Consider the following 21,760-nt stretch of genomic DNA (forward strand, 5'->3'; position numbering starts at 1 on the left):
GAACAGCACAACTGCACTTTCAAAGATGTGCTATGAACTCTGCTGCAGCACTTCAGCCTGTCTACACTGCAAATCTCTATCATCCTATTATAAGTTGTCCTATGTGCAGCTATGAAAATATGACTATTGGATAATAAGAACACACTGCATAGGTCTGAACTGGCAACACAGGAGATACTGAAGCTCAGATTCACTGCTAATGAGACTAGGACATGTTTACAGAATTGATTAATCCAAGAAATTAAGAAGAATGCCAAAAAATATTGTTCTCATACTTTCTCTGTTTGAAAATACATGTACTAAAATCTGTATTGTATGTGTTTGTGAAATGTGTTTCTTACGTTGACAGGTATACAAAAATCTCTGTCTGCCCTGTGTGGAAATCCAAGGATGCAGGTGAGCAGTCTTGGAGCATTAGTGTGTGCTCAAGGCAGGACATACTTTTAAAATAGCTAAAAATAAAGGCATTCCTGTTTATGTCCTTCAACTAGAAGGAAACACATGGAGATCTATAAAGATCTATAAAGACTTAGAGCTCTAGCTTCACATATGACAAGGATTTATTCTCAGGTGCTTTTGGTCCTCAACAAAGAGCAAAGAGACTTAGCTCTCACCACTGCATAATTCTGTGCTCTCAAATACTGACTAGTGAAATTCCCAAGTTATCTGAGAAGTGATGCAAGCGAGGGGGTCACTCAACTTATGTCCTCTATAGATCAGACTTTTCTGAATCACCTAAACATATGGAGCTTCCACCCTCTTTGGGACTCAAAGCACTGAGTCCTCTTTTGTAGGAGTCATCTATTTGAGCAGTGTATTTTCACCTCTTAAAGGCTATTGGAATCCACTTTTTGCAAATGACTCCAGAAGAAGCTGGAAAAATTGGTTTCATTTCTCTTCACAACTTGAGTAGGTTCAAACCCTCTTTTCATGCAGCACTTCAAGACAGAGGACAGCAACCACTGCCATTTCCATTCATAACATTCATTGGAAGAGTTACCTCATGCACGACTAAATTAGTGCAAGGAGTGATACACCCCTTCTCAACCTGAAAGGGTTTAAACTTATAGCTTCTGCTTCCCAGAAAAGTGCTGTTACCACCAGACTCTGAAACAAAAGGAATGAGAGAGACTCAGGCCCTCCTATTGACCCTGAACCTCTGTGTATGTTAGAGTCACACAGCCAAAACAAGCAAGAAATGCCTGAGCCTATGTGTAGGAAAAGTGGCTAAAAGGTGAATTTCTGGCCTCCACTACAAGAAATTTCTCTGTTTTTACTCAATGTAAAATACTAAGCCCCTAGAACAGAATTCAAATCTCTATTCTTTCTTAGCTAGAAACCTGGACAGCTCAACAGTGTCTCAATCTCCTTTCCAGCTCTGCTACTCTGAGGAGAAGTGTAGCTCAGTTCCATTAGGATACGCAAGAACTGTGCTTTTCTCCAAGAGTGTTCACCTACGTTTGAACAAACAGTTCAAAAGCTGATTAACCTTAATAATAACATCAGACTAAGCCAGAATGCAAACAAAGAATTAGAAATTACTAATGTCTGGATAGGTCTTCTGAGAGAAGAAAGAAATTTGGTTCTGCTAGTTGGTACCATTTCTGCTAAATGGTACCAAGTTGTTTTCTGCTTCTTCTTCAAAAGCATTTACAGTTTTCTGTGAATATTTAAATAAATACTCTTTTTAAAATCATAAAGTCATCTTAAACTCTCACTTAATTCTCCCACAGGTTTATCTCCCATTTCCTTCGGTGTAACTCCTATTAAACCTAGTGTGACTTGATTTGGCTAAAAAATGAGTGCAGCTGTACAGAATATTTTGATTAAGCCTAGAAAAATTGTGGATCAGATCAGAAGTCACCAAGGATGCTGAGTCATTGGACAATTTTCTTTCCTTATATCCTTGTGCAGGCCCACTAACATCAATGAGCTAAATCTATGTTTGGAGAAGCAATAATTTGTCTTCATTAAAGTCAAAAAGGATTGGGTAAGCATTAACATAATTAGTACTCACTGCAAAAAATGAAGTTCTATCCCTGAATCAATGAAAAATGTCTGTTAATAATTTCTGTGTACTCACATTTTCCTTCTTACTTTCAAGGGGAAAAAAAAAGCTTTGCCTTATGTTGTCTTTTAGACAATACAGTTATGACAGACAATAAGATACAGTAAGATTAGCAAGCAGTAAATAACATGGCACAGCAGTCCCTTTCATAGATAAGCTGCCGTTCCAGCCTGCTGAAGATGTCAGATTAGTCAGGCTGGCCTTATTAGATTTTCTTTTCATCAAGAAGGTGAAAAAAATCCACCTCTTCTGAGAAAAAAGTGTGTGAGCAAGAAGCCTTCATACGGATTTTAAAAATGGATTACAGAAGCTGGGCCTCCATTCAGGAAACAGCCTTCATCAGAACAGCCTCTAAGCACATTACCTAGGAACATGCACTCACAGTACTGCTGATAGAGTCGGACACACATTTCCAGGCTTTCCTGATTTATGATTACAATTCCTTTCTAAATGCTTGGGATTGTGAAGGTCATGGGGGGAAAAGAAGAGGCTTTGACTTACAATCACCAATTTTAGTCTGCCATAAATTGTTGACTAGTATCATCCAAAGCTCTTGCTAATCTGGATATTGCTGACTCCTTTATGCTACAAAAAAGGCCAGGTTTAGAAGATTTCCATTTAGACTAGTACATATTTTACATGAAAACTAAGGCTTAATGAGGTAATCTACATGTACTGCTCTCTATGCTGGTATCCCAATGGATTTCCATGAAAATCGAAATCATGTTAAACAATTATACACCATTGCACAGAAACAGATTTGCGGTAGTACTCACTTCTGAGCTATGATACTCGGATTAACAGTCACAAGGTTTGTTTTATTGCCAACATCTTTGCTAATGTTTCCTGTGGTTGGAGGGAGGTTACACCTGAAATTGAGAAACATTTGCTTAAACAGATGTGTGCCAGAAATGCTTTACAGTTATTATTTGCAGATTCTTCTCTTGTGCAATGACACTTTCATGTCAGCTCCCAGGGATGTCTAAGCACTTTACAAATATTAAATAAGGCTTACAGCACTTCTAATAAAGATATTTAATCTACTGTACAGATGGTTAAAATAGGGCACAGAGAGCTCATTTTCATAAATTGTATCACAAACCAGGAGCACAGTCAAAATCCCAGGAGAAGCCAGTCTATGAATGCCCTATGCTGGCTGCTAGGAATTATTACCCCTCTTGCCTAAACAATGCATTTCTGCTGAAAGTCTTCTACTGTGTCTTCTAACAACAGCATAAGTTGCCTTACTGCAGAAACAGTGATTTCTGTAAAACGTAAAGAAAGTATTTTTTTTTAATTCAGTTACTTAGCAAGTTTAGCATATTACTACAAAGATTTCCCATTTTCATTAAAATAGCTGTCTAACTGGAAAGACTTTTTTTTTTTTTTTTAGATTTTCAAAAGCCCAAATATTAGGAAAAAGTAAGAAAAGGAAACAAAATCCAGAATGTGTGATTGAACATCACTGAGAAAAGAACCTTCCCTCTGTTGCTCTGTTTTTCTGCATGAACTACAAACTGTGAGTCACATACTGAGAGAGTAGGCAAAATTACGCTCAGAGTGTGCCTGGTTTTCTACCCAGGGAGATTAAAAACACTACTTAAATAGATGCTTAATATTTTAAATGAGTAACAGATGAAACAAATATCGGGGCAATTAAGTAGCTACATGTGTGAGCCAAACTATGGCTAAGTAAATGCTTTGTTAAACCAGAGATACTCATGTGACATTTAACACCAGTCTCCTAAAGGATGTTAAAGGACCAGAAATGTCAGGTTCCCAGATAATCACATTTCACATCACTGCAAGGTGATTTATCAATCACAGAACATACATGTATCATCCAGCCTGCTCTTTAATTAGAAAGCAACAAAGCAGAAGTATCCTTAAAGAGGCAGAAATAAAGAATTGTCAAGATCCTTCCTCATTGCTACAAACTGGCATTGACACACTTCCAATTCTGCCAAGTTTTTAGAATGTTGGACACACTTCAGGAATATGAAGCAGCTCTTACCTGAAAACAAAGTCAGAGCTATCGATTTCAGCTCCACAGCTGGAATTTTTCAGAATGCCTCCATTTCCAACCACAGCACAGTTCTTGAAGGGATAGACTGAAAGAGGAGAGGACTGCAAACAAATAAAAAGATGCAGACAATTCTTTATAAGGTGTTTTGATTGTTTCTTTGTGTCTATTTGCTCTTTCAGGTTTAATCTGGTAAATCACAGTAAAAGCATTCACCATTTAGCAGACAGGATTTCCAAACCTGGACAGCCAAAAGCCAAAAATAGGCACCAACAGACAGACAACTGTTACCTCTGCTATCAGAACTTTGAGAGAATAACACTGGATTGTTAAAACTGGGTACCTTCTAAATATACTTAACACTAAAATTATCTAGTAGTGGATTGAAACCTTGACAAGCTAAGGAACTAATTTATACTGAAGTGGTTTAATTTTACCCAATTTCCTTTTCACTGTAACAGACTGGGGGTTGTAATATAGTAATTTACTTTCTCAGCTAATAGAAGGTAACTTCATAAATTCTCCTTACTTATGTCATCACACAATTACATTTGAAGCAGAGTAACAAATTCAGGGGAACCTGAAGATGCTGTAATGGATAATGATGTGCCCTGGCTTAACTCTTTGTGCATGCGAAGCCTCACTGAAGAGGTTACTGTTTCTGGCTGTTCACCCTCTCTGCTCCTCTTCTTGTTACAGCTTGCTGTCTTGCAGTGGGGAAGCTGAGTGGGAGCTAAGTGCATCCACTTGAGAACCAGCACAGTTCACAACCTAGAAAATTAATGTACATTGTTGGCTATTTAGATTGATGTTAATATAGCTGGCTGTTATCCCAGTCTCAGAAACTTTTCATATGTCTTGCTCAACCTCTTCTGCTGTGGGAGCACTGACGGTTACCAGAGACCAACAGCTGGGATATTTTTAACAAAGTAAAAAATTTTTACTGAAATTAAACCCAGTTGTAAAAGTGAGTCAAAACTTGCTTATGGAAAGCATTGTCCTTTTTCTCTCATCAGCTTGCCAAAAGAGAAGCAAGAAGGAACACTGTTATGAACAAGGCAAAAAGTGTGAGGGGAAGTGGCAAACATATTGCCTATGTATTACATAACATATTCAAATATTTTGTTCAGTTCTGAAAGGATGGTAGGAAAACACAAAGACCAGGCAATTCTGGCCACCTTAGTGTGTATATGTGTACATAAAACATATTACTTTTTCATTTCTCCAGATAAATTTCGAATCAAATCCAAAATTTCAATGGAAATTGCAATTAAATCAGTAAAGACTGATTCACAGCAGTGTTAGGAAGAACTAGACTCATGGTAGCTTGGATCTCAAAAATCAAGAATGCCAGAGATGGGTAAGAGGGATACCATCTGCTCTTAAGTTCAAGAAACCAAATAAAAATTCTTTGTCTAGTCTCAAGATCTTGTATGTCTATTGTAATCCTGAGGTACAAAATCTGATGCCTTTTCTCATCTTGTGTTTCTGGCTACAAACACCCTGCCCCAGTAGGTAACAAAGCTAGTGAAAGGACTGGAACGAATGCCTGTGATAGATTGGCTGATGATTTAAAACCACTACAATGTCCTATGGAAAGTGGCTGAGGACTTTGTACTCGTATAGTTTGGAGAAAACAACAGGTAATCCCATTGCTCTCTGAGGAAGGGAAGGGGAGAGGAAGGTGATGATCTCTTCTCTGTTGCATCCAGTGATAGGACACATCAGAATGGTTCCAAGCTTCACCAGAGGAGGTTTCAACTGGACATTAGGAAGCATTTCTTTACCAAGAGGATGGTCAGTTGCTGGAATAGGCTTCAAGAGAGGTGGTTGATGTGCCCAGCTGATGTTTTAGACATTTAGACATTTAATGTTTGAGACATTTAGACCATGTCCTTAATGACTTGCTTTAATTTGGTCAGCCCTGAACTGATTAGGCAGTAGGACTATGTGATCATTGTGGGTCCCTTCCAACTGACATTCTTCTGTTCTGCTCTATTGTGTTCTATGCTATTCTGTATCAGGTTTACCACCAAAATATCTTTCATAAATTACATGCCCAAGCCTGGAAATGGCATAGGCACATGAGGAACATGAAATGTTCTTCCAGATTGAAATGCCTTTAAAAACGGGAATGATAAAAGCAAGGCAAACATTCTCAGAGTATTTGCTCCTGAATTCAAATGGCTGCCAAGCCAGACACTGCTTGTGTTCTGTAGCAACTCTACCTCCAATCTATGATATCTGTAAATGCCTCTACCACTGCAGAGGAAGGCTAAAAGAAAGACAAAACAATCTACCTTGCAAGCTGAATAAAGAAGTGTATAAAGTGCATACAGGGGCTGATGGTTCTCTTCCAGGGGAATCACTGCATCTCAATTACTAACTCAAAATATATACACTGTGATTATAATAACAAGATACAGTTATTATAATAAAAAGATACAGTTCTTACCACAGGCAGCATCTTAAAAATGTCCTCTGTAATGAGGATAGTCTTTTTACTGTCCACTTCGTAACTCATGTTACTTCCCAGTGGGCTGTTGCTTTGAGAAGCAATAAAATTGTGAACTGCATCACAGCAGGAAGCTAATTCTGACCTGCAGAAAACACAAAGAAACAAAACCTGCTTAAAGACAGGCAAGTAAGTAGAAAAGCAGTGCTAGAGAACCAGATCAATGAACACCAGTTTGAATTAACTAGCAGTAAAAGGCTATGTTAGCCTTCTGTGATGTCATTTCCTTTGACTTGCTTTGCTAAGCAAGTCCATTTTCAGAGCAAATGTTCAGAAACTAATCAGACCAAGAACTGATAACTGTTTTTATCTCTTGGTCTCCTTTTCCCACTGAGAAAAAAATTGTAATCAATCTCCTCAATATTATTAATTGCTAAGATTCATATAGTAGCACTGTGAGACTTCAGTCCCCAAAGGATTAAAAATGTGATTTTCACCAACATAGAACAAGTGATTGCAAGAAACTAAGAGGCTGAAGAAGGAAAAATTAAAAAGGAAATAAAAGAGATAGAGATGGAAGGTATTGGCAATGATACTTCATGAACTTCTAGATGGTTGCAAGCCAATTAATTAATTATTAATTTCTTCAACTGTTCATCACAATTTTCCTGTGTACAGTACCTCTGGTGTTATCACATCACAACTTGCACATAAAGAAGACAGATACCTATGTGCTTGACAGATAGCCTAGCTGCTCCCCAAAACACCTAGCAGAATTCCTTAAATAAATAAAAATGCCAGGGATTCACTCAAACCTTCTGTGGGAGTGAAGACTATCACTCATCTTACAATCCCTGTTGCTTCCAAACTTATAAAAATATTATGTGTGCAAACAGTCTACATTATTAACAGTGAAATGAAATGAAATGAAATGAAATGAAATGAAAATCCCCATCAGACCTTTGAAATCAGACCCAAAACACTATAATTCATTTTGCTTTAGGCAACAACGTCCTCTCTGATGCCATGGGATCTGATTTTCAGGCTGTAAGGCTGAAATATTCATGGCTAGACATTATGTATCAATTGTTAGGACACAGCTTTCTCATTAGGTAAGATATTAAGAGAATTACTAAAAATTTAGAGAAGAAAATACATTTATAACAGAATTCCCAGAATTTTGAAAATACTATACTGAAGGTAAATTGAGAAGAAAAAAAAAAAAAAATCACCATTAGAACCTAATGAAGTTCTAAAACTCCTCCAAGGCAAAGTTTCCAGATGTATGAGGACCACTTGGAAAGACTGAGCACTGGGATGGCACAGATCTGAAATAACCACACTAGAAGAGTAACCAGGAAACGTCACTTCTGAGAGAGGAACCAGTAGGCTCAAATTTCCATCAGCTGCATTCGACTCCACTCCCTAAACATGGTGATTCCCACTGCCCTGCTCAAAATCTTAAGGGGCAGGGAAGATTTGTGGCCAATGAAAACCACTAGGTACAAGGCTGTGGATGGAACTGCAGCTATGCTCTGTGGTCAGGAGATAACCACATGGTGAAAACAATTGCTCTACACATATATAGTATCCTATTTTAAGTACATGGTAAAGGGTGCAATAAGGTAGTAGAGTCAAATGTCTGAGAACATTGGATGTGATTGAACCAGTGTTTTTTGACTGAAGCACACTTGCTTTTCTTTCAGTCACCTTTTTGCTATAACCAGATCTTTCCAGTCTTAATACTGTAGCAATAAGAGGATTCAGATCTCACTGTCAAGTCCTAAGGGCACCACCAAGCCTCACTACTGTCCAGCACCCTGGGGCTGCCCAGGGTCCAGGGTCTTGTCTAGGGTCCAGGACCCTATTTCAATCCTCCAGAGCCATCAGTTGCTGCCCCAGTGACACCACAGCAGGGCCAGTCTCCAGTTGTGTCCATCATGTTCCCAGGGAGGTGCCCATGCCTGGGTTAGGGCTGCCTCATTCCTGGCTAGGGGTGCAATGAGCCCAGCTGCCAGTTTCTGCTCTGCTGGCCAGGTTACTGCATTGGGATCCCACACCCTGCCCCTCAGGAAGCAGCTGTCCTTCACTGGACCTCACATGTAAATAAAGAATTACATAACCCTTAATGCTGATTTCCTTGTTTATTTTCTTGAAGCTAAATGAAACACACCTAAACATTATCTGTGTTAACCACTGGACGTTCAGAGGAAAAGGAATAATGCCAGAATATTCCTGCCAACTCAAGTAAAACAGCTCTTTTGTGTGTGATGACTGCCAGATCTTGAGAAGGCAAACTGATAACAGATTCCGTTCCTTAACTGAGATGACATGGCTTTGCTTTTTATTACTCATTCCAAGAATAAATGCTTCAATAAAAGCAGAAAGTGCAGAAGAAAAACAGATACCAGAATTAATAAGAAAGTAATAGTTTAAATTAATATTATGGATTCACTGAGGAAGTAAAACAGAGGCAAGCTAGTCCAGAAACACAGTAAGAACAAAAGAATACATAATGAGTAATGACAAATATTCTTAGAGCATCTGTGCTAAAAATTTGGTGGTAACAATAGAAATGTTTTACTTAAATCAAATCATGACACAGAATACCACTGTGCTCAAGCATCCCTGTACAGAGCTCCAGTGGGAATGGATGTAACCTGCAGACAGCAATACCCACAGTAGTGCATTCAGCAATTGGTTCACACAGGATTTTGTACAAGCTGTGACACGTGGTAATCTACAACTGACAGCAAATGATGAGGAACGGGTAGAGACTGGGAAGTTCAAGCAATCTATTACTGCAATTTCACCAGAGTATTAATGTCATTCAGATGTGGTCTGGTCGGAGATGATGACACTGAAGAGCATTTACTTTGTAAGATTAACACATGTATCCTACAAGGACTCTATGTGATGAGTTGAAAAGACAACACAACTTTTTCACTCATGCATCCTGCCACTTGGGGAGAGGGAAACTTAAGATGATTGTAAGGTGATTGTAACAGCACCAAACAGTAGTAACTCTTTTTTTTTTTTTTTTTTTTTTTTCTAGAAAGTGATTCATATTGTCTGTTTTGTTTGGGAGAAAACCCTGAGATATGGAAGCAGCTCTTGGAAAATAGGATGCTGCTATACATGCTGAGCATCCATCTCATAACTTTCAAAACATGAATGTAGCTTACAGTAAGAAGATTTAAGTTCCAGCTTTTATCAGAGACTGAGGCGTTGCCCTAGAACAAAAGGTGTTTATAATCCAGTCATGGCATGACAAGTCCAGACTGAAGGTGAAGCTTAAGTCAAAGTACCCAAGCGTTGTGGGGCACTAGTTTTGGAAAATATCTCCTCTGTAGCAGAGGTTATTACTGACAGTTTCTTATTTGGAAAAGCCTTTTCCTCCAAAATTTCTCCTGCAGGGATTTGGAAGCTAAGTGATATCTAAGACTTATTTTCAAATCCTAAGGCATAACTCCAAACACAGATATTTCTTATGCCAAGATAAGCAGAAAGGGAGTTGATTGCATTATCTAGAACAGTCACTTGTAATAAGTGAGGAACAAAATCAGAACCTGGAAAATGACTACACCACTTTGACTGGTAATATATATCTCATAGGACTAACCTGAGCAGAGGGGTGTGCAGCATTTGTTTGGGAAGATTTGATGATATTAGACAACACAGAGTCATAGATAGTTGCACTGAAGACTGTATTTTGTTCCTCAGCATATGCTTTCACTGAATATTTTCCTTTGTGGATGTTTGTATTGTTGTTCAGCTGGTACAGAATTTTAAGCCTATGGTATCCAAATAATTTCTCCAACTTCATGGCCACTGAGACCTTACAAAAATCCTGGTTTCTTGAAGCAAGTTACCAAAATTGTTTTGGCTTGTGAGACAAGCCAAATAATGTTACTTCCCAACTGTTATGCAGGTTTTTCCATGCTGAACTGTTAACAGTAACAGAGTTGCCTTGATTACACGTTTCCAAACATTTCTGCATTACAAACACTTCATATGGATAGTGCACTGTGTTTAGTTGGATACACATGCTCTAATTATGCTGATATAGTTTCTTTGCAGCTCTGGCAGTTGCTCTGTAGCCAAGATAGCAGAAAAATTAGCTACCTTGGTGTGCTAGTATGAATGTATCCATTTTAGCTGATTTGGGCCTTCTGTACAGGCTGCACATGCCTGCTGACAAGTCACATTGTGCACACGTCCTCAACATCTTCAACAACTCAGCGTGGACCACAAAAGGTAGAACAATCAATGACTGACATAGTGATCAGAGATTTCAGAGTCAAGGGCTAGCAGACTCTCTCAGCTGGTTCAAAAGCCAGCACTACCCTTACTCTGAGTAACAAGGGAAGAATTGATGAGGGTGAAATTTGTCTTTATGTAAAAAGCTTCTGTGGAGTTTAAAAACTTCCCACTCCTCCAAGCTTTTTCCATTGAAAATGCTTCAGTATGATACCAGTGCCTGTGGATCTGTGGCCTGAGGGCATTTGTCATTGCTGAGAACAGTGAAATATTTCACTGCTTTGGACTAAACTGGGGTGGGAGGAGGAGAAAAATGGATGGAGATAGACTCTGCAAAAGTATCAAAATATTCAATCTTCAAAACACTGTTAAAAATAATAGATGCTCAACTGTCCTTGAAGGCCATGATGGGAAGGGTGAGGAAAATAATTTTAATTTGCTCTAGGAAAGCTTCAGTTCAGTATTGGGAAACACATTGAAAGAGAGTGCCTAGGCAAGGTGCAACATTTCAACAACTGGAGTATTTTAACAGTGATCAGGATGAACTTTTTCCAGTAAGGGCATAAATCTATTTGATTTTAAGTCATCATTTACAAACATCTATAGAGTGAATGTTTGTTTGCAAAAACAGTATCATATCACTCCTGTTAAAAAGCACCTGCACATTATTGACACCAGCAATGCTCACATAGACATATCTCCTTGTGGATTTTCAGTTACCCTAGAAATCAAAACATCACATAAAAGAGAACCAACACAAATTAAAACTAGCAAATATTGAAAGCTGTAACTCCTGTGAGCTAAGTGGACTTCACAGCACATCTTGTAAGGCCATTTGAACAAAGAGCAAAGCATTCAAGCAACAAAAGTCCATGGATTACTAAAAACCAGAAAAAGTTTTGTGGTTGCTTAAGAAGCAAACACAAACGTTTAAGTTTGTTTTGACAGTTTACCTAGCTTGGATATTTGTAATCATTACCTTATGTGAGTTATTGTGCTGTACATGTGAAGACATCAAAAACTGAGGTTTCATACTGCAGAGACTGTTGTGACAGTAGAAAAAGACACAAAAAATTCCACTATGTAACAGGAAAATTCCAAGGGCACAGATACAAGCAGGAAGACTAGTTTATATCTATGTCCATTGCTATAACATTTTATAATAAGCAAGTAATTATCTTATTGTACTGCACTGGCTCTAGACAATGATACAGGCTTCTCCAGGCTCTCATCAATCCAAGTCAATGTGTCAATCAAAGTGCAATGAGGCATATTATGCCATATTCCAAACTTTAAGAAAAGAATGGTTAAATCTTATCTGAAACAGAACACATTGAAGGGGAATGCTACACTGACAGCCCCTGAATTGCCTATAAATGAAGTAACATCATAAATATCTAAGACAAAGAAAGCCAAAAGGGTTGAATATGAAATCAAGGCTGAATATGTAAAAAGTGTAATAAAATTTTCAAACCAAAGAGACGTAATTAGCTCAGACTAATCCAAAATTAGATTCTCCTCATAGGAATCTCCATCCTTTAGAAAAGTATATAATAGTCTGTGGCCCAAGTAAAGGATCCAAGCATTTCTTCAAACTGTCACTAATTACTATCTCTCCACCCATCTTTTTCTTTCCTGAAATAAAATATGTCTTTGAATATATATTCATTATCTTATATATCATCTGTTAAATCTGTGCAGCAAATGTATTCTTAATCATTCTGCAGTCTGAGTTCGGTGTATTTTCTTGTAAACTGGAAGATTTCAGAGATTACAGCAGAAATATTGATCTGTTTAGTGTTTAAAAATCTATTGATTATGTGGTGGTGCGAGCTTATATAAGCATAAATTGACCTTGCAGTGTGTTTTATTTGTGTTTCAGCTGGGGCTCATTGCAGTACACAGATGTGATAAGCAATACTCTTATATGGGTTAGAGTGTAGCTTACAATGAAACTAATCTCTTCAAGAAGTGGTGTTCTATAATCTGCAGGAATGTTTAACACAGTTTTGAGAAGAGATATTAAAGTAGGAAAAGGGCAATAGAGGTCAAGTGGAATAAAAAGGGAGAGGGCAAATAATAGGACTAGGAAAATGGTTGATCTTTTAACCCTCTTTTTAAGAGACTATGTTCTTTTTTTAAAGTAGTAATGTTCCTTTAAAAAAAGAAAAAAATTAAAATATTTTGGATGGGGGCAACATTCTGCCAGCTAGACTGAAGTGTGACATCAGAAATTTTAAAACTGTGCTTTACACCAAGGAATACTCTTCTCCCTACATTATGAGATGCAAAGAAGGTTTATCTGGAATGGTCTTTCCATGGGGAGAGGGCCCGGTACCCACAGCTCAGTATTCCAATATGATACTACTCCCGAAGTGCTGTTGCATTGCTTTGACAGGCTTCAAGATCAGTCAGATAGCCCAGAAATACAATCTTCAGAGGCTTCTCTGAAACACAGCATCTGCTCAGCCTTCCTCCCCTCATTTTGAGGCCTGTTTTAACTATTTTGTAGCTTTATGCAAAAACTGGAGTTGCAACTGTTTTGAAAACCTGCAGATTATTTGATACCATCAGTGTATAGCCCAAATGAGAGTAAATTAAGCTTAAAAGTCTGTAAAGCAGAGAGATGTGGAGGTGTAAAAAACAATTACAGCTTGAACTTAATTGGGCTCTGTAATTTGTTGCAGTAATGAAATATTTCTTTAAAGTGGAAAACCTTTGAAGAATACTAATATAATAATTAATATTCAGGTTACCTAGGGAACTTGAGACTCTGCTGACTGTAGCTAGAGATCCTTTGCAGAGGAAGCTACCCAGCACATATTTTTTTCCTAGATCTTTAAGGATAACCCTTCCAGGCAGCTGTGAGATTACTACTCCCACTTTTCCAAGTTGGTACCAAGTTTCTCTGTTACAGAAAAGAAATCCAAGGACTTGTTCTCTCTAAAACAAGTTAGAGCTGATGTAAATCTGAAAAGGGAGGAAGAATTCAGGTGGGCTTAGAAACAAAAGCATAATGTGGAAATGCTAGATGATTGAAGAGTCGTAAAGAACAAAAGAAATTTTACAAAGGTCAAGAGATTTTCAAGAGGATTTTATGAAGGAGAACATCTAAATAAAAAATTAGTTTTCTATATGTCCCTAGCAGTAAATGTTGGAGAAGACTCCCAAAATCACTGTTAGCAGGATGCTACTTACACCACTCTTTTAACAGTGACTGACAAATACTACTGTGAGGCACAGTAAATTTTAACTAGGTTTCAAGAGCAATGAACCAAGTGCTTACACTTGCTCCTCTGAGGGCAGCCTATATCTGGAAATGCTAATGTCACCATTATAGACACTAAAAGAAATGAAATGTCAGGAATTTGTTCCCTGACAGTCTGGACAAAAACCAACCACAGAAGAGCGACTGTGGATATGGGAGGTATTAAAGAGATCATGGCTTGTACTTGCTTCCCAGTTCTTGATTTTGAGAAACGAATGTGTAAACATCACATACTGTCAAGAACCAGTGAGCACTGCCAGACAGCAACCTAGCCAAGAGCATGTGAGCCTGCACAGCAGAGCAGCTTTAGAGGGACACATTTGGAAAAGGGCAGCCCACTGACAACAAATGGACACATTTTGCACAGCTGCATGACAAAGCTCAGCCAGGTAGTAGAGGGTCAGCCTAGAGTCCTGCACTCTGCTCTCCAACAGTGAGTTGGCAAAACCACTGTAGTTTGTTCCAGACATGGCTGTCAGCTGCAAGCCTTTTGCCAAATAAAAAGACAAGTATTTCTTTCCCAAACTGCACTTCTAATTTATATTCCTTTATTTGGCCTGCATCTGCTGGGAGAGCAGCTTACAATGAGAATGGATGTGTACTCCTTGGCACACAGTGCTGTTTTCTAGGAACATAGGAGTTACTGGCTTAGATTCCTTCACTCCACTAGCAGCATGAAGGAAGCCAACAGCAAAAGCTGCAAAGGAAAATTCAGGAAAGCTGCTCTGAAAAATTAACTACCCAGGAGAAGCTGCTCTTGAACCTTATTAATTAGAGGTTAGTTTACGCCCTGAAGCATAAGACATTAACTCTCTTATAAATATGCATGCCTGTTCTTCAGAACTTCAGGATAATAGAGAGATGTCATAAAATTGACACCGTGCCTGAGAAGCATCTAAGCGTTCACTCCATTTAACAGATGCACAAACAGGAAAAGAAGTCAAGCAGCTTCTCTGCAGTCTTGTCAGCAGGCAGACTTCTGGTGGCACTGGCAGGTGAATAATGTGACACAGGCAGCTTCAAGTTTCTCCTGCTGAAGGCGGCTGGCTGTAGTACCCAATTTCTGCTACACAACCCCTCAGAGATTAATTTCCTCTTCTGCAAATGGGTGTGTTTATCTACTTACTTAATGAGATTTTCAGACTGTATAATATTTGTATTACACAGCTATTACTGACACCGGGCTAAGTGAGAAAAAAGGAGAGCTATACTGCCCAAGGATTATTAATTCATTTATCTCACTACAACTCTAGAAACTTTTTCTCCCCCATAGCTCCATTAATGCATCATTTCTCAGCTAAAGTGCCCTTCCAAAGCCAGTTTCAGGCTTAAGTCTGATAAAGAAGTCTGGGAGAGCTTTCAGCATGGAGATTTAGCCAGAAAATTTTATATAAAAATTGGTTTTCTTTTTTAAATCTTTTTTTTTTAGAGACTCGATTGACCAACTGTTAAGAGCCTTGAAAATCTCCAGTATGGTCATGGATTAAGGACAACTGTAAATTTTTAATATCTTACTTCCAAAAAACAAGAGAGGACTGAGAATGAAAAAAGAAAGACAAGATTTATGCAAAAGCACCCATCTTTTGTAAAATAATCATTCACAATGCCCTACACACCAAAGCACCAGTCATTTAGTCATATCAATGAAAATCTTAGATGACATCAAATCAGAACAAGTGTCAGGAACAGAATACATAGTACTGTCATCAGAATTGCAGCATGGGTTATGTACATATGAACTAGCTAATACTCCAGATGCTAAAAACCAAGGAAATTAGAACAGCACAGCCCTTAAACACTGTTTCAGCAACAAGTTTGTCAAGCCTCTACTGAAACATGGATTTTAAAAGATAGTTTTCTGCTTGGTATTTGAGCTAAATTAAAGCTAGTAAGATCACTTCAGTGTACATACTGTCTGCACTTTTTTGGTGGCTTAGTGTGTCCCACAGTCTTGTCTTTTGAATTTTTCCAGTTTTATCATTCGTTGCATAACCCACCTTGACTACTTATCACCCACACTCCTTGCTGCAAACCAAAGACAGCATGAGGAATGGTAAGCCTCCTGTACTTAAAGTCCAGTCTTATATGGATGGATCCAGTTTTGGATGTTTGATTCCCATAGGCCTAGAAGAGGTAGAAGCTGGCCTGGTCGAGGGGAGATTGTAAAAGTAATAAATGAAGATGTCAGGCTGGACCAAGGAGTTGCTACTGTGGCACTGATTCAAACACCCAGTACAGCAGAAACAGTAGAAAATAGCTGGTACATGGTGGCTGGTCCCTTTGGAAGGAAGAGAAGTTAAAAAAGAAAAATAGATTGGAAAACAAAAAGCCCAAATGTAGCAGGGTGAGGAGCAGATGAGAGCAGCTTCATCTCCTGTCAGCTTTGTGCAAGACACTTGCCTGTTCTGAAATGGAATGGGCTACTTTAGAGCTCCTTATCATGCTTAATAGCTCTGTGCACAGCTAAGGCCTGCCTGAGTCAATGCAGTTTCTTTAACTCTATGTATATTCCTACCTCAGGTTTGGGAAACAGCATTAGTCAGCTGTGATACACAGCAAACACAGCAATTTATGTTGCACAAAATCTTTACCCTGTCCCCACCACCCCAAAACTACTTCTTCCAAAGGAATCATACTGAGCATCTGGATATTAAGCTCTCAATGCTAGTTAACTCCAAAGAGTTGGAAGATAGGTCAGTTTATTTATTTTTAACTATCATGACAGAATCTTTAATTCTGATCCTTGTAAAAATGTAATTCAAGTGGGCTTTGTTCCCCTGGAGAAAACAGTGAAGCTGTTCTTTAAAACCAGCATGATTTCCAAATGAGAGTGTAGGCTTTTCAGAGCTCACCATCCCTACTGAGCACGTCCTTCTGTGCCATCCCAATCAAGGACAGATGGAATCAAGTGCTGTCATGCTCAGGGGCATGAAGTGCCTTGGGCACTTCTGTAATACAGGCAACAGTCTTGGGGTAAGGAACACACTGCTTCATTACAGACTTTTACCACAGTGCCAGTTCAGATAGACAAAGTAACATGCCAATACTTTTTTAACACTGTAGGTTTTATGCCAGAAATAGCTTAATTCATTCTACTTGTTAGCTTACTATTCATCATAGTGAAGATAGATGTGATCTAAGCTAGAAATTACTTATGTAGATCTTCTATTCTACTCAGTTTGCTTAGCTAAATTCCAACAAATAAGAAGCACCCCAGCATAAAAAAATTCATAGAAATGACAACAAGGTATATAAAAATATCTGTTTAAAAGAGAATATTTAAATTTATGACTTGCTAGAAAAATCTAGGGTAAACAGTTTTTCTGAATGAGACAATGAAAATTACCTGAATTTTGTAGATTCTTCTGGTTTCCTTATCCAGGTGCAGTTCTGCAGTTTTGTGACTATGTGAAGATAATAATCTTCTGAGTATCTAAAAAAGGAAACAACATCAAACACTAGAATATATCTGTATGTATATTTAGAAACAGTATCTAAAAACATTCAAATTATGCATTTATTAATAATAATGTGTGTGGTGCATATATAATAGAGTGCTTTTAGAACTCCATGACCTATTTTATTTTTGTAATTTCTAACAGCACTATCCTCATTTAACTAGCGTGACCTATTAAACATCTCTTCTTAGTACTGGTGCCCTAATGAATTTCAGTAACTTTCAAAAGTACACTTGTTTCCAACTTACATAACTGACCATAAATACTTTGAAGTTATTAGAAATCATCTCAAGTGCAAAATTCCAAAATAATATAAATAACTCTCTTGTACTTGGTGGCTTTAAACCTTAGAAGTGTTTTGAAAAGTGGCTCTTGCAGGCCAAGATAAAACATAACACTTCTTATGCCTTTTCTTTCATTTACTTTTTAGAGTCCTCAAAGCTCAACTATGTAAAGACAATAGACCAATATTTACAGATGTAAGTTTTCCTTTAAACTGTCTCCAAAATAAAACAATCTACTATTTGCCATGATCCAGAACTTTGGTTACATTGCTACCAAAGACCTCTGCTCTTGAAAATTTATTTAAGAGATTTAAATTTGTTCATAACTGAAATATTTTGTAATATGCAAGTTGAAAGAATGAAGACACTTTTTGCTTTCATGTTCAATGTTACCACTGCTCCCATTTGTGCCTGAATCATAAGACAGGCTTTTAAGAAACAATAACTGACTTATAACAACTGGGGGAATAGGAAGAAAAGATGGTATGGATGCCTTGACTAAAATTCTATGGGACTCTAGTCTAATATCTAACTTGCATTATTTAACAAAAATACAATATTTAACAAATATTAACAAAATTTATTTAACAAAAATATGATCACAAGTTTGTTCAAGCTGTCACTTAAGTGTCTAATTTGAACAGTTTTTCAAGAGTTGGGATGGAAAGAAAGATCACTTGTTTTTAAGTGGAGCATGAGAATCAATAAAAAACAATATATAAAAACACTGGTGGTTGCAGCAGCAGAGGTCGATTACCTGGAAGCTTCCTTCTATCTGCTCCACATTTGAATAAACAGCTTGTTTGCTTCATGAAAGTACTGCAATTGCTAAAGGTAACTCATTTATCCTACCTTGAGTAAAAGCATGTCAAATTTCCACATGGAAAAATAAATTATAATTTTAAGAGGAATGCTGCATTATGCTGGTCTCTGGCTCAAGTTTGCACCTGTGACAACATGTACAATTTTCATCCTCCACGCCTAGCAAACTCTTAATGGAACTAGAAGATTATGACTAAACTGATTCTACTGAGCCCTCTACAACTCAAGAGAACTCAACTGGCAGAAGCAGGAAAAGAAAAAACCCAGCTCTATTGCAGCTGTAGCTGATCTGACCTGGTCCAGTACATTCTTCCTCCTTCCAGTCCAACTCCCTTGTGTCACTATGGGTACCTACCTGACCCCACCTATTTTATTTTGCTTGTTTTTGCACTTGTCAAATGCCTTCATAGGCCACTTACACTACCAGGGCAAAAAAATAAAGGAGAAAAAAAAAAAAAAAAAAAGAAAAAAAGAAGGAAAAGGATATGCATACCCATTTCCTTCTTCCTTATTGTGTTAAACCAGATAAGAAAGATATAATCTAACACCACAGCCAGTGTAAGCAAAGACTGATGGAAATGGATGAACAGGGATCAAGGCCCTCCTATTTTGGCAGCTGCCTTGGAACCGCAGCCAGAGAAAATGGAACTATCTTCCTGCTTAAACTGATACCTAACTTGAGTCACCATGGGGTCAGACAAATGTCAGTAGCAGTGCAGAGCAGGGAGTGTTTGTGGGGTGGAGATGAGATAAAAGCACAAGACTGAAATAGTCTATTCTGATGTTGAATAACTCATCTGGTTTCATTCCTTAATCTAAACAAGAAATCACTCTTAGATGCTTGGACTTACACAAAAAAAAATAAATTCAGAAATTAATAGGACAACAAACCATGAAGAGTTACTTAGGCTATCATTATCCAGGAGAAAAAAATATATAGAAAAAGAAAATTCTAGCTTGAAGACATTGATAAGATGAAGATCAGAGTCAGAAATTAAACAAAAAATTACCATCTATTCATGGTATTTATTCATCAGTCATGGACTGACAAGTTATTAGCAAATTACAGGGAAACATTTGGTAGGAAGAAGAATGAAAGCATCATCCATAATGTGAGTTCTGAGACGTTATAGGAAACACAGGCACTCACTGTCAGAAGCTGTAAGGCCTTCTCATACTTGTAAGCGAAAATGTGCTTAGGGTAAAAACACCAATTATGAAGCAAGAACACTGCAGCCTTTCCACAGCTGTCTCTACTGGATGGAACTGCTCTTGCTCACCAGCTCACACAGAAGAGCACCATTTCCAGGCCTTTACGAGTCAGAACACCACCTCTGCTCACCCCATGCATCCAGTTTAGCTCCTCTTGTGACTTACCAAGATATTCTGGACTGTCTTTACCAACTGGCACAGTGCCACAGGCAGCACAGACAACCCAGCACACTGTCCTGGAGGACAGGAGCTCCCAACTGTGGCAGCTCTGCAAGGCATCTGCTCACACCAATAAAAAGTTTCCATGAAATGAACTCCAATACAGAGAGTATTCCTAGAAATAATTTTTTAAAGACTCAACATGAAGCTCTGAGATTTGTTACAGCTGGGTTTACAGGTCAGAAAGCTTTGTCTTCCTGTCAGAAAGCTAATATTAGCACTTCCTGGTTTAAAGGAGGTTTGGGGACTCATTTCTCCAGAGGAAACAGTTCACGTTATCAGGGAATCATTTCACGACTCTGCTGTAACTTAGACAGTCATCTTCTCCACTGTTCCATTTTAAAGAGCTGGCACATTACATATATTTCCACAGGCACCCAGGAGCCTACAGCACATATTCACTGATACTAAAAAGGTTTTATTAAGATGAAAAAAGCTCAGGTAAATTGAGCTATAAAAATACTTGGACAACATAATAATTACAGTGCTGAGAAGAGTGAATGAATGAAACAGGTTTTGTTTTGTCCTGTTTTTATCTGCCACCTGCATCACAACCATAATAATTTCCTGTCCTAAGAAACTCACTTATACTATATGAGCCTGACTGACAACACCTGGAAGGCTTTTTCTTTTTTTCCCCCCCAGAGTTTTTGTCAGGTAAGCAGTGATCTTCTATACTAACTACAGTGGCTAAGTTGGAATTACTATGCACATTCAAAGCACTGACAAAGTATTAGTATCTTCTAATTTTTGGCAGATATGTAAAGGACAACAGCAAGGACCAAAGCATTGAGATAGTATCGAGACAACAGGTAAAATGTCAGAACAGACAGATGCAGTGTCACTGGTTATTTGCTAAAACTAAGTACCAACTTGTAAAAAAACGGTATCTGAATTAGAAGATTGAGCAACAGGAGTGAAAAAATCCCACATTTCTACTTGGCAGTTTATGCTCAAAAAAGAAACAAAAATAGAAACTATGGCATGAAATGCAAAATAAGGGAAGGCTCTGTTTTGCCTCTGGACACTTTAATGCAACCAAAAAAAAAAAAAATTACAGCTTTATAAGCCCTCAGGAGATTGTACACAGAGCTTGCTCTAGAATAAAAATGGAAAACTGCTAGCAAAACTCAGTATTTCAGGCTCTCTGTCACCACCAGCACACACTTGCTATAATAATAACTTCCCACTTACATAGCATTTCTTACTATCAAATCATCTGATAACCTTTAAATTAGTAATTTCTTTTCTCTTTCTTCCAACTTAAGAGCAGAAGTGTCCAGAATGTCCCTGCAAGCCTAGAACTACAAAAATAAAGCATCATATACCACACATATGGGTCACACCTTGTAAAAGCAACAAAATCCCTGCAACTCCTCTCAGTGAAGGTCAATAGCTGCAATATTCATGGCAAAAAGCAACCTCTTGCTCCTTTTTTCCAAGCATCTGTTTCTCTTGCTACCTGCCCAATTCATCTTCTGCCTCATTAAATGGTACAGCCCCTTTAACCACAGAATGAAGGTCTTGTACATAATCTCAGCTCCAAAATGTAGGACTCATCTCCAAAGACTGTAAAACTTTGCAATGTGCGGGGTAAACAACAGCATTAATATTGCTGTAAGTGGATTTTCAAAGCAATACAGTGACTGGTTTTCCTTCCCTTGGTGTCACTCTCAAGTTTTCAGTCAACT

The 21,760-nt window shown here is 38.1% G+C and overlaps 1 protein-coding gene across 4 annotated transcripts in view; it reads right to left on the reverse strand.

The window, feature by feature from the left end:
- ST8SIA6 (ST8 alpha-N-acetyl-neuraminide alpha-2,8-sialyltransferase 6) overlaps positions 1-21,760 on the reverse strand; it is a 47,225-nt gene that overhangs the window by 14,684 nt on the left and 10,781 nt on the right. For all 4 annotated transcript variants that reach the window (XM_086859776.1, XM_086859756.1, XM_086859767.1 and 1 more), the window contains exons 4-7: positions 17,421-17,507; positions 6,547-6,691; positions 4,083-4,195; positions 2,845-2,937 (exon numbers count right to left, since the gene is read on the reverse strand). In XM_086859776.1, the coding sequence (XP_086715902.1) occupies positions 2,845-2,937; positions 4,083-4,195; positions 6,547-6,691; positions 17,421-17,507 (438 nt within the window). The remainder of the gene's footprint in view (positions 1-2,844; positions 2,938-4,082; positions 4,196-6,546; positions 6,692-17,420; positions 17,508-21,760) is intronic.

Source organism: Cyanistes caeruleus, chromosome 1, assembly GCF_971803275.1.
Source record: "Cyanistes caeruleus chromosome 1, bCyaCae1.hap1.1, whole genome shotgun sequence".
Taxonomy (NCBI): domain Eukaryota; kingdom Metazoa; phylum Chordata; class Aves; order Passeriformes; family Paridae; genus Cyanistes; species Cyanistes caeruleus.